Source organism: Trachemys scripta, chromosome 1 (genome assembly GCF_013100865.1).
Source record: "Trachemys scripta elegans isolate TJP31775 chromosome 1, CAS_Tse_1.0, whole genome shotgun sequence".
Lineage (NCBI taxonomy): Eukaryota > Metazoa > Chordata > Testudines > Emydidae > Trachemys > Trachemys scripta.
The window spans coordinates 371,911-386,963 of record NC_048298.1 but is presented as its reverse complement, the minus strand read 5'-3'; the positions used below and the strand labels follow the sequence as shown (position 1 = coordinate 386,963).

At 55.0% G+C, this 15,053-nt stretch overlaps 1 protein-coding gene across 11 annotated transcripts in view; it reads right to left on the bottom strand.

The window, feature by feature from the left end:
• Positions 1-15,053, bottom strand: part of SBF1 (SET binding factor 1) — a gene marked incomplete at its 5' end in the record, with an annotated part of 63,856 nt that overhangs the window by 30,853 nt on the left and 17,950 nt on the right. For 7 of the 11 annotated variants that reach the window (XM_034763132.1, XM_034763175.1, XM_034763183.1 and 4 more), the window contains 7 exon segments: positions 1,100-1,213; positions 1,883-1,960; positions 3,104-3,217; positions 9,325-9,433; positions 10,869-11,001; positions 11,755-11,860; positions 13,145-13,168. In XM_034763132.1, the coding sequence (XP_034619023.1) occupies positions 1,100-1,213; positions 1,883-1,960; positions 3,104-3,217; positions 9,325-9,433; positions 10,869-11,001; positions 11,755-11,860; positions 13,145-13,168 (678 nt within the window). 11 annotated transcript variants of the gene reach the window in all.

Here is a 15,053-nt window from a genome sequence, read left to right as displayed (position 1 = left end):
CTTTTGAGGATTATTCTTGCCAGCAAGTTAAAGTATGGATTGAATGAATGGACTATAAGGTGGATAGAAAGCTGGCTAGATCGTCGGGCTCAACGGCTCCTGATCAATGGTTCCATATCTAGTTGGCAGCCGGTATCAAGCTGGAGCCCTGCAGTTTAGGTTGGATATTAGGAAACACTATTTCACTAGGAGGGTGGTAAAGCACTGGAATGGGTTACCTAGGGAGGTGGTGGAATCTCCTTCCTTAGAGGTTTTTAAGGCCTGGCTGATTTAGTTGGGGTTGGTCCTGCTTTGAGCAGGGGGTGGGACTAGATGACCTCCTGAGGTCTCTTCCAACCCTAATCATCTATGATAGCACGTACCACTCACTGGCAGTGATCTTTTCCCAGCACTATCTTGGTGGGAGTCCACTTGGGTGTTGGGAGACATCACTTCCTCAGACTCTTGTGTGGGAAAGAGATCCTAGGTTTGCTGGGAAATTTCCTCCTCACTGGAGTCCTGATCAGGCCTGATCAGGACTCCAGTGAGGAGGAAGAGCACATGGCTGTGCACCAGCATTTAAATGGGGGAGATGACATCCAGTCAACACGATCCCAGACAAGTAGAGAACACAAGTAAGGAGACAGGTCGATCCAGATGTGAAGCAATGCAATGTGGGATGCAGTGGGAGGACTGCCAGTGGCAGGAAAGAGAATCCGAAATGAGCAGCATCCACACAAAACCTTTTTCTAGACTAACTCATCTCAAAATGAACTTAATCCACTTCCACGCTGAATTATCCACTTCGCAAAAGACCAGATAACTGGAAAAAATAATTGTGTCTTGTGGGCACAAGGCATTTGAACCCAAAACCAAAAGGCAATGTGAAATCCATCCCCAACCCCTACAGACAAGCCCTCAGAGGTAAGAGTTTCCCATACCACGTTACTCACACTGCCCCCTGCAGTACCTGGGTTTTTGGGTTCTCTGCCCATCCAAGTACTGATTCAGGCTCAAGCCCACTTACCGTGTGATCTTCTGTGCTCTGGCTCCAAGGGTGCATCTGAAATCCCCTCCACCCACCCCCCACCCACCTTCCCCCATGTACCAGCGGCCTTACCTTGTGGAAGCGGATGACTGGCTCTGGGTGGATGCGGATAATGTGCAGGCACCAGCGGTAGCCCTGCAGCAACTGTGCAAACAAGCGGAGGAAGACAGCTCGGATCTCCTTGTCCTGCAGCAAGAGAAGGACAGAACAGTCAGGCCCTGAGAGGACAGCAGAGGAAGCAGCCTGAGAGGATGGGTCCAGAAGCTTGGCAGCAGAGATGCCTCCTCAGGAAGAGACGGGCTCCGACCCAGCTGCCAGACCCAGCACCTGCCAGGCAGGAAACACGAAGGGACGACTTGGAATGGGGAGGGGGAAAGAAACCCATGCCCCCTCCCTCTGCACCGAGCAGAGGCAGAGGGAGGTCCTTACATTGCTCACAGTGAAACAGGCCCTTCACAGTTCAGTGCGGCTGTAACGCTACGGTGTCTGCTGACGAAGCTGTCCCCAGAGCACCAGAGGAGGGCGATTTCCAGCTCCTGCCGAGAGCTAGGGAGCTCCATATGCATAGGGGAGGCATATCCATAGGGAGGCCAACATGGAACCCTCCTCTCTAGCCCTGTAAACACCATCTCCTGCCCAGCTATTTGCAACACCACTGTTGGCTCCTTAACCAGCACCTAGATGGAAGCTTCAACCCCATCTTGCTCCTGGCCCTGGAAATAAAGAGCAGCCCCTCCCAACCCCAGCAGGGAAAGCAGCTCCCCTGCAACCCCACGCCCTAGGAATGGGCACTCAGAAGGGACACACTCGAGTACAAACGCGTCTTCCCAGGCCCCTCCCAGCTCCCCCACTCACCTGCATTTTGAGGGAGGGGGCAGAGACGGTTGATGGGGGGAATGCTAAGTCTGCTATCTCCAGCTCAGGGTCCAAGATCTGCAGAGACAAGCAGAGAGCATGCTCAGAGAGGAAGCCCTAGCCCCCTGGGAGTTCAACCACCACAGCTGGAAGAGGCCAGGACTTCCTCAATGGACCACGGAGCAGCTGGCACTGGGCCCTGCCTTGCAGTGAGCCCTGGGAAGTGGCACTCTCCAGAGAGAGCACCAGGCCCAGAGAGAGACATGGTCCTGCCAGCCTTGGGGATCAGACCTGAAGAGGCCTGCAGGCCACAGTGCCTTTGGACTGGGGCAGGAATTGCAGGATGGAGTTCTATAGCCTGCATCACACAAGCCCAACTAGATGAACGTGAGGGTCTCTTCTGCCCTTCAGATCCAGCGGATAGCTCCCTGCAGCTTCGCAGGGCACTGCCTAGGGTTGCAGCCCTGGAGAAGCCTCCTCAGACAAGTCACTTGGCTTGGGAGAGGGGATGGGAGCTCCGGGAAGTTTCCATGACCCTGCCCACTATCGCCTCTCTGCTTTGGCTTCAAGCCCTGTTCTGTCAGTAGGCTGCCCATAATGAGAATAGTCTCCACGTCTGACCGACGTTGCTGAGGTGCTGTGCTCCCTCGTAACCAGGCGCACTGTAACTTCAGAGCAGCGGCTGCTGATCAGAGGCCTGGCTCCTCAGTGCAGACAGAGATTCTTCTATCCTGACTGAATAGACAGGCACCAATGCAGGGGACTGCCTGGAAACCACCAGCTTTCCTGAGCCATATTCTGCAATCAGCATCAGCGAGAGCTGCTAAGGCCATGTTGTTCTGGACACACATGCCCAGGGTCACAGCCCCTCTGGGACCAGCTAGCACCCATGCAAGGAGCTCCAGGGCTGGAGTGGTTTCCTGTTTGGAGAGTGAGGACCATTCACAAGACTCCCAGAAACCTGAAGCAACTGCAGGTGCCGAACCCCAGCACCCCAGTGTGCCCTGCGGGGAGGAAGGAAGCATGACAAACCTCAAGTGATATGATCACAACCTCCTGAGACGTGGGAAGACTCTCTATTCAGGCTCTGCTGCTGTGCCTGATCTCACTCCCAACACCTGCCCACAGGGTCCTGGCCACATGCCTCGAGTGCTATAGTCACACCCATATCAGGAGCCTCTTGAGACGGGAAGGGGATCAGTCCTGGGGTCCCACACTTACCATGGAGAGGGCTTCTCGTGTCTGATGGAGCAGTGGCTCAGGCAGCAGCGAGATGTGAATGCACTCTGGGATGGTCACCGTCCCACCATCCAGATCTGCTATGACGACATCCAACTGAAAGCAGGGAGGCAGGCATGAGCATACAGACAGGACAGGCTTTCTGGAGTGCTCCCCACCCAGCTGAGTGACCCAGCAAAGGAGCTGCATACAGCTCTCTCTTTTTTTTTTTTTTTTTTGGGGGGGGGGGAGAAGAGGGGGGAAGGAATTTGTACTTAACAGCCTCCCCCCGCATAATCTGGTAGAGCCTAGAGCACTTTACAATCCCTATAGCTTCTTACACAGAGCCCATTGCCACGGTACTTGAGCACTTGCTGACATACGAAATACGCCTGGGGAGCACGTCACCCGCTGGGGTGAAGTGCAGCAGCTGTGTTACAGCCACAGGAACGCTGCACACCAGGGCAGGACAGGAGGCAACACCACCATTTCCGTCTGAACCTAACAGCAGGGGGGAACCAGGAACTGCACAAATCAGGGTGCTACCAGGACACCAGGGTTCACAGCTGCACTCTTAGGCCTGGTCTACACTAGGCGTTTATGTCGAAGTTAGCGCCGTTACATCGAATTAACCCTGCACCCGTCCACACCGCGAAGGTATTTAGTTCGACATAGAGGTCTCTTTAATTCGACTTCTGTACTCCTCCCCGACGAGGGGAGTAGCGCTAAATTCGACATGGCCATGTCGAATTAGGCTAGGTGTGGATGGAAATCGACGCTAATAGCTCCAGGAGCTATCCCACAGTGCACCACTCTGTTGACGCTCTGGACAGCAGTAAGAGCTCGGATGTTCTGAACTGCCACACAGGAAAAGCCCCGGGAAAATTTGAATTTGAATTCCTTTTCCTGTCTGGCCAGTTTGAATCTCATTTCCTGTCTGGACATCGTGGCGAGCTCAGCAGCACTGGCAACGATGCAGAGCTCTCCAGCACTGATGGCAGTGCAATCTCAGAATAGAAAGAGGGCCCCAGCATGGACTGATCGGGAAGTCTTGGATCTCATCGCTGTGTGGGGCGATGAGTCCGTGCTTTCCGAGCTGCGATCCAAAAGACGGAATGCAAAGATCTATGAGAAGATCTCTAAAGACATGGCAGAGAGAGGATACAGCCGGGATGTAACGCAGTGCCGCGTGAAAATCAAGGAGCTGAGGCAAGGCTACCAGAAGACCAAAGAGGCAAACGGACGCTCCGGATCCCATCCCCAGACATCCCGTTTCTACGAGGCACTGCATTCCATCCTCGGTGCGGCCGCCACCACTACCCCACCACTGACTGTGGACTCTGAGGATGGGATAGTGTCCACGGCCGGATCCTCGCACATGTTAGCGGACGGGGAAGATGAGGAAGGAGATGAGGAGGACGAGGCAGTCGACAGCGCTCACAACGCTGATTTCCCCGACAGCCAGGATCTCTTCATCACCCTTACAGAGATCCCCTACCAACCCTCCCCAGCCGTTACCCCGGACACAGAATCTGGTGAAGGATCATCCAGTAAGTGTTGTAAACATCTAAACATTTATTTGTAACAGAACATGATTATTAACAATTTAAAAAATGGGTTTCTCATGATTAGTTTGATTAACTTAACGGTTCAGTCATGGGCAGTGCAACAATTTGAAAAAAATCTAGCAATGTCCGGTTTTGCATGATTGTCCTGCCCAAGCCGCTCTACTGTTTAGTCCCTGCTACTGCAGCTACAGTAAGATGCGGTCTATATGTCCGGGGATGGAGCAGAAATCCTCCTGGGACATCTCAAGGAAGCTCTCCTGCAGGTAATTTGAAATCCGCTGCATTAGGTTCTTGGGGAGAGCGGCCTTATTGGGTCCTCCGTAGTAGGACACGTTGCCGCGCCACGAGACTAGCAAGTACTCTGGAATCATTGCTTGGCACAGCATGGCGGCATACGGCCCTGGTCTTTGAAGGCTTTCCCGGAGCATTCTCTGTCTGTCGCTCTCAGAGATCCTCATGAGGGTGATGTCGCTCATGATGACCTGCTTTGAATGAGGTAGGGGAATGTTAGTGTTGGGACTGCTTTACCGTTCCTTTACAGAACTGTAACCGCTGGTTTGCAGCCACGCGGTGGAGGCGGGAGAGGGTCAGCCGAAAGGGATCGTTCCCGGGGACAGCCGCGAGGGTGTGGGACAGGAGCAGACTTCCTGCTTGCCGGATTGCTGGCAGCAGGGACCGACATTGATTTCAATGTGAAATGAGGCCATTGCTAATATTAAAGTTTTAAGCTGCCACGAATCTACGGCTTACCATGTCTGCGTGCAAGAGCAATTCCGTTGTCCTGACAGGGTTCTCAAAAGTGCTCTGCAAAACCCCAGACACTGAATGCGAAGGCCGAGAATTCGACCTTGTGCTGAGTGCGCATGTGATAGGTGCTGTGCATGGTCCTGTTCACAGAGAAAGACTATGTTCTTTGTTCACAACTACATTTATCTTTCTGAGGAATTCACTCCCTTTTTCCCATTCCCACAGCCCCATCTGCGACTGTCTCACAACCTAGCCTGTCATCACACTCCCAGAGGCTAGGGAGGATTAGGCATAAGAAGAAGAGGACACGGGAGGACATGTTCTCAGAGCTTATAGCCTGCTCCCGAGCCCAGGCAGCACAGCAGACCCAGTGGCGGGAGAACTTGTCCCAAATGCACCAAGCCAACATGGATCGGGAGGAGAGGTGGCGTCAGGAAGACCAGCAGGCGACTCAAACCCTGCTTGGACTACTGAGGGAGCAAACGGACACGCTCCGGCGCCTTGTGGATGTTCTGCAGGAACGGAGGCAGGAGGACAGAGCCCCGCTGCAGTCCATCTCTAACCGCCCTCCCCCGCCACCAAGTCCCATACTCCCTTCACCCAAAGTGCACAGAAGGAGAGGCGGCAGAGTCCCTGCTAACTCTCACTCCACCCCTGCAGAGAGCTCGAGCAGCAGAAGGCTCTCATTCCCCAAAGTTTGACAAGTTCTTTCCTTCCCGCCTGACACAAGCCCCCGTCCAAGTTTCACTTCCCAGTCCCATGTGTAGTTGATAATAAAAAATATGTTTCTGTTAACTACTGTTTCCATCATGTTCTTTTGGAGGAGGGGGGGGAAAGGGGGTTGGTAATTGGACAGGACAGTCACCTTTGGCAGGGTACATAGTAGGGGGCAGGCACAGCAGCAGGGCACATACATAGTGCAGTGATGCAGTGACTACTTACCCTGGTTAGTCTGGGAGGTTCTTTTCATGTTATGTGGTGGGGGGTGGGTTGCTCTGTGACTTTGTGTCAGGGGAGGGCAGTTAGAGATCTTAAGCGGCGGTCCTTAGGCAGGATCACAGAGCCACACAGCAGGGGATCTGTAACCGTCCCACCCCTGCCACAAACTCACATAGACCCCCCATACACACAGTCCGTATCAGGAGGGGTGACAGGCTCCGTTGAAAGAACCATCCCACCGCAGCGGAGCCTGTCAGTCCTTGAGTTTAGAAGCTGCATTCGCGCGACTACACTACACCCGCTCCGCACCACAGTCTGCGTCCCAGTTTTAAAAAATTCCCGCGAAAACAGTATTAAAGAAAACGGTGTGCTTTAACAAAGTAGAACTATTTTTATTTTGAAACGTGTGTTGGAAGTGGGGTGAAGGCTTCTCTGTACACAAAATTAGAAAGTCACAGGTTACCCTGCTCACTCAGGAACTTTGCTTTCAAAGCCTCCCGGATGCACAGCGCTTCCCGCTGGTCTCTTCTAATCGCCCGGCTGTCTGGCTGTGAGTAATCAGCAGCCAGGCTAATTTCCTCAACCTCCCACCCCGCCATAAAGGTCTCCCCCTTGCTCTCACAGAGATTGTGGAGCACACAGCAAGCTGCTATAACAATGGGGATATTGGTTTCGCTGAGATCACAGCGAGTCAGCAAGCTTCTCCATCTCCCCTTGAGACGTCCAAAAGCACACTCCACCACCATTCTGCACTTGCTCAGCCGGTAGTTGAAGAGTTCTTTTTCAGTGTCCAGGGCACCTGTATAGGGCTTCATGAGCCAGGGCATTAGCGGGTAGGCTGGGTCCCCGAGGATGACTATAGGCATCTCCACATCCCCAACAGTTATTTTGTGGTCCGGGAAGTAAATACCTTGCTGCAGCCGTCTAAACAGACCAGAGTTCCTGAAAACACGAGCGTCATGAACCTTGCCCGGCCATCCCACGTAGATGTTGGTAAAACGTCCCCTGTGGTCCACCAGTGCTTGCAGCACCATGGAAAAGTAGCCCTTTCTGTTAATGTACTGGCTGGCCTGGTGGTCCGGTGCCAGGATAGGGATGTGAGTTCCATCTATGGCCCCACCGCAGTTTGGGAATCCCATCGCTGCGAAGCCATCTATGATCGCCTCCAAGTTTCCCAGGGTCACTACCTTTGGCAGCAGTACATCAACGATTGCCTTGGCTACTTGCATCACAACAACCCCCACGGTAGATTTGCCCACCCCAAACTGGCTCGCGACTGACCGGTAGCTGTCAGGCGTTGCAAGCTTCCAGAGGGCTATGGCCACTCGCTTCTGGACAGTCAGGGCTGGTCGCATCCGGGTGTCATTGCGCTTCAGGGCAGGGGACAGCAACTCACAAAGTTCAAGGAAAGTTCCCTTCCGCATGCGGAAGTTTCGCAGCCACTGTGATTCATCCCAGACCTGCAGCACTATGCGGTCCCACCACTCAGTGCTTGTTTCCCGGGCCCAGAATCGCCGTTTCACAGCATCAACATGACCCATTGCCACCGTGATGTCCTCGGCGCTGGGTCCCCTGCTTTCTGAGAGGTCTGTGCTACTCTCAGACTTCAGGTCATCACCGCGTTGACGTAGCCTCCTCGCCTGACTTTTCTGCATCTGCCTCAGGGCAACCTGTATGATAAGCTGCGAGGCGTTGAGAGCGGCCACAACTGCAGCGATGGTTGCAGTGGGCTCCATGCTCACAGTGCTGTGGCGTCCGCGCTGTCAATGACTTGAAAAGTGCGCGAAATGATTTCCCGCCGGCGCTTTCAGGGAGGGAGGGAGGGCGGGAGTGATGGACGGATGACGACAGTTACCCAAAAGCACCCTGGCCCCTTTTTTTTTTACCCAGAAGGCATTTGCGGCTCCACCCAGAATTCCAATGGGCGGCGGGGACTCCGGGAACTGTGGGATAGCTGCCCTCAGTGCACCGCTTCCAATGTCGACGCTTTCCCCGTTAGTGTGGACTCACAAAGTCGAATTACTGTCCTTAGTGTGGACACACACGTTCGACTTTGCAATATCGATTCCAAATATTCGATTTAAGTAAAATCGAACTACTCTCGTAGTGTAGACAAGGCCTTAGAGGAAGTGCCAGGGGATCTTACCAGGGTTCAGGACCTTGGCTTTACATCTCACTGAGACAGGGCACTGAGAGAGTACTGACCTCACCAAATGAAACACCAGTGCCAATCCCGCAGAACCCACAGGCTTGTCTACATGAGGCTGGCCGGTTTAACAGGTAATTTAAACCAACTTAGTTGAAGCAGTTCAAAAGGCCGGGCAGGCACTCTTGTTTCGGTTTAAATCAGGCTTATTTCAGTTTAGCTTAGAACTGACTTAACTAAGGGCTTGTCTATACTGACAATTTACAGCGCTGCAACTGTCTCGCTCAGGGGTGTGAAAAAACACCCCCGAGCGCAGCACGTTTCAGCGCTGTAAGGCGCCCGTGTAGACAGTGCCCCAGCGCTGGGAGCTGCGCCCCTCATGGAGGTGGTTTGTTTAGAGCAGTGGGAGAGCTCTCTCCCCGTGCTGCGCCGTGACCACACAAGCCACGTTGAAGCGCTGCCAGCGTAGACTAGCCCTAAACCCAAACCAGGTGCTCAAAGCGCAGTAAGTGCCCACACAGCCGTCTCAATTATGGAACTTACTGCATTTTCAGTCACCGTCATGGAGCTAGGACCCAAGTCCCAGGCAAGCCCAGCCCCGGCCCAGCCCTGCTTGACTGGTGAGACACGCCTGGATCTCAGCCCCGGCCGGTCTGACTGAACAAGTGCAGCCTGTTCCAGCAGGTTTGTTCATCCCCGCACTCCCATTCCCACTGGCACATGACCTCTTGCCCCTCCCTCAAGAGCTTGGACCCAGGGGGACTGGAGCAATGTGCGGGGGAGGGGAAGAGTTACTGCACAGATGGGGTTACGCAGCGCCTCACCAGTTCCTGCGTCTCCGAGTGGAAGATGGAGCTGACTCCAATGATGAAGGGTGTGGGAGTGCTGAGCACCTCAAGGAGCTGTGCAGGTAAGATGGGCACGTACGTGAAACTGTAACCAAAGCAGATCGTCACTACAGCCAATCAGGAGCTACGCTGGGCCCAGCGTCTGGCTACACGACCCCGCTGCACCCTGGCCAAGCCAGGCTCCAGAGTCACCCGGACAGTGCAATAGTCCCCCAGGGAAACGATGGCGCCCACATCACACAAGTCATTTCAAACCGGCCTGGTGAAAGTCCTGGGGAAGATAGCCCAAGGAACAACCCTGACCCAAGATGGGACCCACGCTAATAGCCAGTGGATAGTGAGTAGTGGTGTCAGGGCCCTTCTGCCACGGCAGGCACTCTCAACTGTGCGCCTCACAGCTAGGGGGGCTTCTAGGTTTGTAAAGAGACCCGCAGTCATGTTATCTGGCTCTAAAGTTACAGTCAGCCTGTGCCCATGTCCAGTGCTTCCAGCTCGAGGGGAGGAGGGTGTACATGCCAAAGGAATATATTTATATTTAAAATGTAAAGAACCCTTCTCCAGTGGCACTGGCAGCCTGGAACTAGAGCAGGCAGCTAGCAGCGACAATGACACATCTATCTTCACTGCCCTACCCTGGAGGGGTGCAAACAGTGAGCAGCGTAGGAGATGGAACCCTGTCCTGGGCTGGGAAGCGAAGTCAGGTCACTGTCTGAGCCAGTCAACATCTCCCCTTCAGGGTGGGGTGAGCAGGGCGCCCAGCCGTCTCACTAACGAGTGCCCTGTATGCATCACCCTTTCTGGGGGGGGTCACTGGGGGTGGTCAGCTCTGGGGGCTCCTGGAGTCCTGCTGATTTCCTCTACCCCATTCAATCAGGTCACTGGTGGGGTGAGCTGGAGAAGCCTTACAGCAGGGCTCTGGAGGTCTGCACTGCCTGCAGAGTGACTTAGGCATGGAGCGTATCACAGGGGAACCCCAGAGGGCCCAATCCTGTAAGTGCCAAGCCTTTACTGAGTTCAGTGAGAGCTGATCACACTCGGCATCTGCAGCACCTGGGTACCTGAGACACCCCCCTCTCTCACCAGGAGGCCGTGCGGCAGCTGCAATCAGTTCATGCTCACAGCTCCTTGGGCTCGGAGGAAGCAGCTGGCAGGGGCCTTCAGCGCTGAAACTCGCTCCCTCTCTGATAGTCTAGAGCCCAAATTTTGCTCAGGGGGTGCAGAGCTGGGGTTATTCGTGTTATTTTGCTGCTGAGGAATTTAATTATAATAGACGCCTCTAAAGCCATGGACAGGAGCTTTCAGTGCAGCCAGAGAACACGTCTCTGATTTGATTTCACCTGGCCCTCCCCGATAGTGCTTGGCCTACAGTAATCAGCCACACTAGTCATGGGACTTGGACACCATTAGTGCACGGAGCCAGATGGAGGCACGGCACTCTGCAAAGCCGGAGACGGGCTTTGCATGGGACGTCAAGCCCCTTTACTCCAGCCACGTGTCAGGTGGACTCAGCACTCCCTCACCTGTATTTGAGGGGGAACATGAGCGCAAGCAGGGCCCGGCAGGCGTCTGTGAGTCTCTGGTAACTGCTGGAGAGAAACAGGATCTTGTGTTCGGTGAGTGCAGCACAGAAGAGACACAGCACGTTGGTGATCCCTGGGGAGAGAAGGGGCAGAGCATACAGCGCTTGCAGGTGGATTCTTCCCAAGTACAGCACCAGAGTCCTGCTAGAGCCCCACGAGTGCCTGCTCTCTCACCCTACCAAACAGGCTGCCAAGAGTCTCCCCCACATCCCCACCCCTTGTTGCCCCTTCCTCCTGCTGCATGGGGATGGGACTTCCTCTTCCATTCACTGGACAGCAAGTGTGTCAGTCATCTACTAGAAACCTCCTGTCACCTCTGGATCAGTGCTAGGACCTGCTAACTCACGGACCATTTCTGAGCTTAGGGCCAGCCAGACTGCTCTGAAAGTCCCTTGGGGACTCCCCTGGAGCTCTGCACACCCCCTTGTCTGACATCTTTGGCAGCTGATGCAGTGAGAGCAGCTGGAGCACAAATCCCTGCACAGAATGGCCTGCAGCGGCTCAGACCCAGCCTGCCTTCTCCTGCTGCCCCTGCCTACGTGCTCAGTCAGTGCCCATTAACATGGCATCTGAATGGACCCACAGTTTGGGGCCACAACCAGAACCCAACTGCCAGGCTCCCCCTCAGTTCCTGAGAGAAGGAAGGCAGTGTGAGTTGGAGAGATTCGGTCGGATGTGGGGGTGGGGGGGATGGAGCACTGAGCTGATAAGCTGAGGTCAGGAGCATGGCATTGGGGGCAGCACGAGGAATTCACTGCAGAGGGCACTGGCTGACGGTATTCAGCACCTGTCCCTATGAGCAGGTGAGGCCGGGACGGAGTCTCACCGAGCTGCCGGAAGAGCACTGCTACGCTGCAGCTGCTGACGGGGAGAGAGTCATTGATGGGCGTCTGGATCACCTGCCTGTCGCCTGCCCCTAGAGAGATCGTCCTCTGCAAGAAACAGACACACACCAGTCACTGGGATTCAGGCCAAGTAACAGACGAGTGCAGGCATCATGGGGAGCCAGCTCCCACCTACCACCTCAGAGCGGAAGGCCAAACTCCAGAAGCAGCTGGGCTCACCCAGTGATGGACAGGACAGGACGCAGGGGCCAAAGGGACGTCGTCCAGCTTTATACCCTGTGGGGTGGCACAGGGCCGCCCACCATAAGTTACTGCGTCTTTCCCAGCTGCAGTGTGAACATGACTCCGCCCTGCAAGGGGAAGGGCACCCTGCGGTGGGGCCGATATGTAGGTACTGCCTGACTCAGTGCTGCCCCAGTGAGGGAGAGCCACTGGCCAGCTGCAGAGGGGAACCACCCCCAAGACAGCTACGGCTGTACTTAGCACTCAGCCTATTGGATGGAGTTCATTCCACTGGGATATCCTGGGCACGCCCAGAAGCACATGCAGTGTCGCAGCAACTGGGGTAGCCAGTACAGCAGCGCCCGGCCCTGTCACCAGAAACACACAAGCTCTCATTGCAGGTACAGTGTCTTACGCAAGGAAGAGGGGAGCACCAGCTGTCCCAGACTGGTCTGAGGGACGAAGGCTGGATGGATCAGCATAGCCTCCCCCTTTTGCAACCATTTATTTTAAACCTGTATTGAGCTCTTCGCCTGTCCCAGAGCCTGGACTCCCACCCACCCCTGGGCTCCTGGCCTTGGTTCAGAGCCTGTACGATCTCAGGACTTCAGTATTGATCACACTCCCCTAAGGATCTCAGACTCCTCTCCATCTCCCTGCTCAGCTTTCTACAGCAATGCTCACGCACACTAGCGTCACCATTTTTACCTGGCACGCTCCCTCCTGGCCATCGCCCCACCTCAGATGCCCCTTAAAACCTTCACTGGCGCACACAGGGGAGGGAACAGCCCTGGCCCTCAGAGAACTCAACAGGGCTTCTCCCAGAAAACACTTGGGATCTTGTGCATTCGAGAGGCGGTGAGAACGGAGCATACTAACTCTGATGTCACCCAACTGGGTCCCAGGACATGTAACCCCTTCTTCTGTGGCCCATGTGCATGGTCACCTGCATCTCTAACACACACACAGAGCCATGTGGACAACCAGGGGTGCACTGCCTGGGCTGGGGAGACGCATAGTCTCTCCTCCCACTCTCTGTGGGGGATGCTGACCCAGCAGCTGCAGGGGTCGGACATGTGCAGCTTTTGAACATCCAAGGGAGGAGTGTTACAGAGGAGACAGACCCGATGAAAGAAAAGGTGTGCATACCGCTCTTTCGTCCTCCACGTCAGGCTGAGATAGGGACAGACAGAGATAGCACAGTCAGTTAGAAACGCACAACACTGCAGCACAGCCGGACAACAAGGAGAGACATGCACACATCATACCAAAGCCAAAAGTGAACGGGGCCCTGAACCCCCAAAGGAGGGAATGTGCAGACAGACACAGCAAAGCCACATCACAACATGTAGAAAGAGCCCTTCCAGATACAGCAGGGGGGGAGCAAAGTGCAAGAAGGGGTGGTGCCACCTTCAAACTGCCCTAACACCAGCACCCTAGGGTCCGTGAGCACCGAGATGCACCAACTGCTAAGGCCACAGCCCATTCCCAGGAGCACTCTAGGCTCCACCGAGACATATCACTCACTGAGCCTCTGATGCGCGACAATCCTTATCCACCTGCTTGCATAGCTCGCCCATGAGGGAACTTGGCCAAGGTCAGCTGCACCCAGCACACCTGCAGGAGGGCTGCCCCTCTCAACCCTAGACTGTGAGGAGGAACCCGTGGCATGCAGCCTCCTCCTTGCGTGGCTTACAAACAGAACATCCCCTTTCTTCTTTTGTGGGGCCTCAGCATGGCTGATATACAACCTCCAGCCTCACCCCAGGAAGGCCCCTCCATGCCTTGTGCGTGCTTCTAGGCTAACCAGGGAGGAAGCCCCAAGCGCAATGGCTTGGAGACTATGAAGGTGGCACTTCTGCATTACAGACATTCTGGGGATGCCTACAGAGAAAGGTCTCACAGGCTGCACCCCCTTCTTCAGACAGTGCCACAGTGCCCCAGGGGGGGCCATATCTGGTGCTTCTAGGTACCAAGGTCCCTCGGCTTGACTACCTCTGAGCAGATCAGAGACCCTGTAGGAACTTGGGCACACTGCAACTCAAGGATCCCCATGGCCTCTGGGGGCTCACTACTTTGCACTGTGGGTGCAGGGCAAGAGGCTGCAGCCAACCCAGAGGGATCCTAGGGAGGAGGCTTGGCGATTTCATGCTGAGCACACCGCAGCTCCGGAAAGCAGCTCGCAGCGTGCAGCTCAACCCCTGCAGGAGTGAAGCGCTGTGTCCAGCCTGAGCTGCCAGATGTCAGCGCAGCATGAGAGTCTAAGTTCCCCTGAGCCAATGGCTTATCGAGCTGAGGCAGTTAAGGCACATCCGTTTCCTAGCCAGCAGTAGACAAGGGAGTGATGTGGCCAGCGTCACATCCGACCGCCTTTGATTGCCCTAACCTGGGTGAACTGGAGGTGGCCTTTCTGTGAGACACTGAGCGAGACTCAAACCCACGACCTTCAGGATCGTAGTCAAGAACCTTAACCATGCAGACACCCCACCTCATGAGAGCCCAGGGCTAAAACTGCCGCCTCCTAACCCTCCCTGCCAGGATTCCAGATCCAACTGGGCCATATCCACCCCCGCTGAGAAGCTCTGTCATCACCCCTTGGCAGACTGCCAGAGAACAAGCATGAGACCAGATTCCCACATGAGACTGTTTGAAGAGGGGGTTCCAGGCCTTCCCCACAGCAAACGTTAGCCCCATTCAGGGTGGTCTCAGCTCTTACCAATGGACTGTGGCTGCTAGGCTCTGAAGCAGCTCTGTATGACAGACGGGGCGAATGGAGAAACAGAATCTGCTGGCTGCATGCATGCCCAGTGGGCATGGCAACTGTTCTCACGGACAGATTCGTCCGTGTGGGAGGTCAGGTTAACTGATGCCCAAGCCATGCTGTGCTTTCAGGTGACACTCTACAAAGGGGCACCACAAAGATGGGACTCTCCAACCACGGCCAATTTCCACCCTTCGCTAAGCCAGTATTAGACACCCTACCTAATCCATGAGCCAAGCTGCCCTCGGACCCTGGGAGGAGCCAGAGGCAGCTCCAGATGGTTTGCTGCAGTTCCAT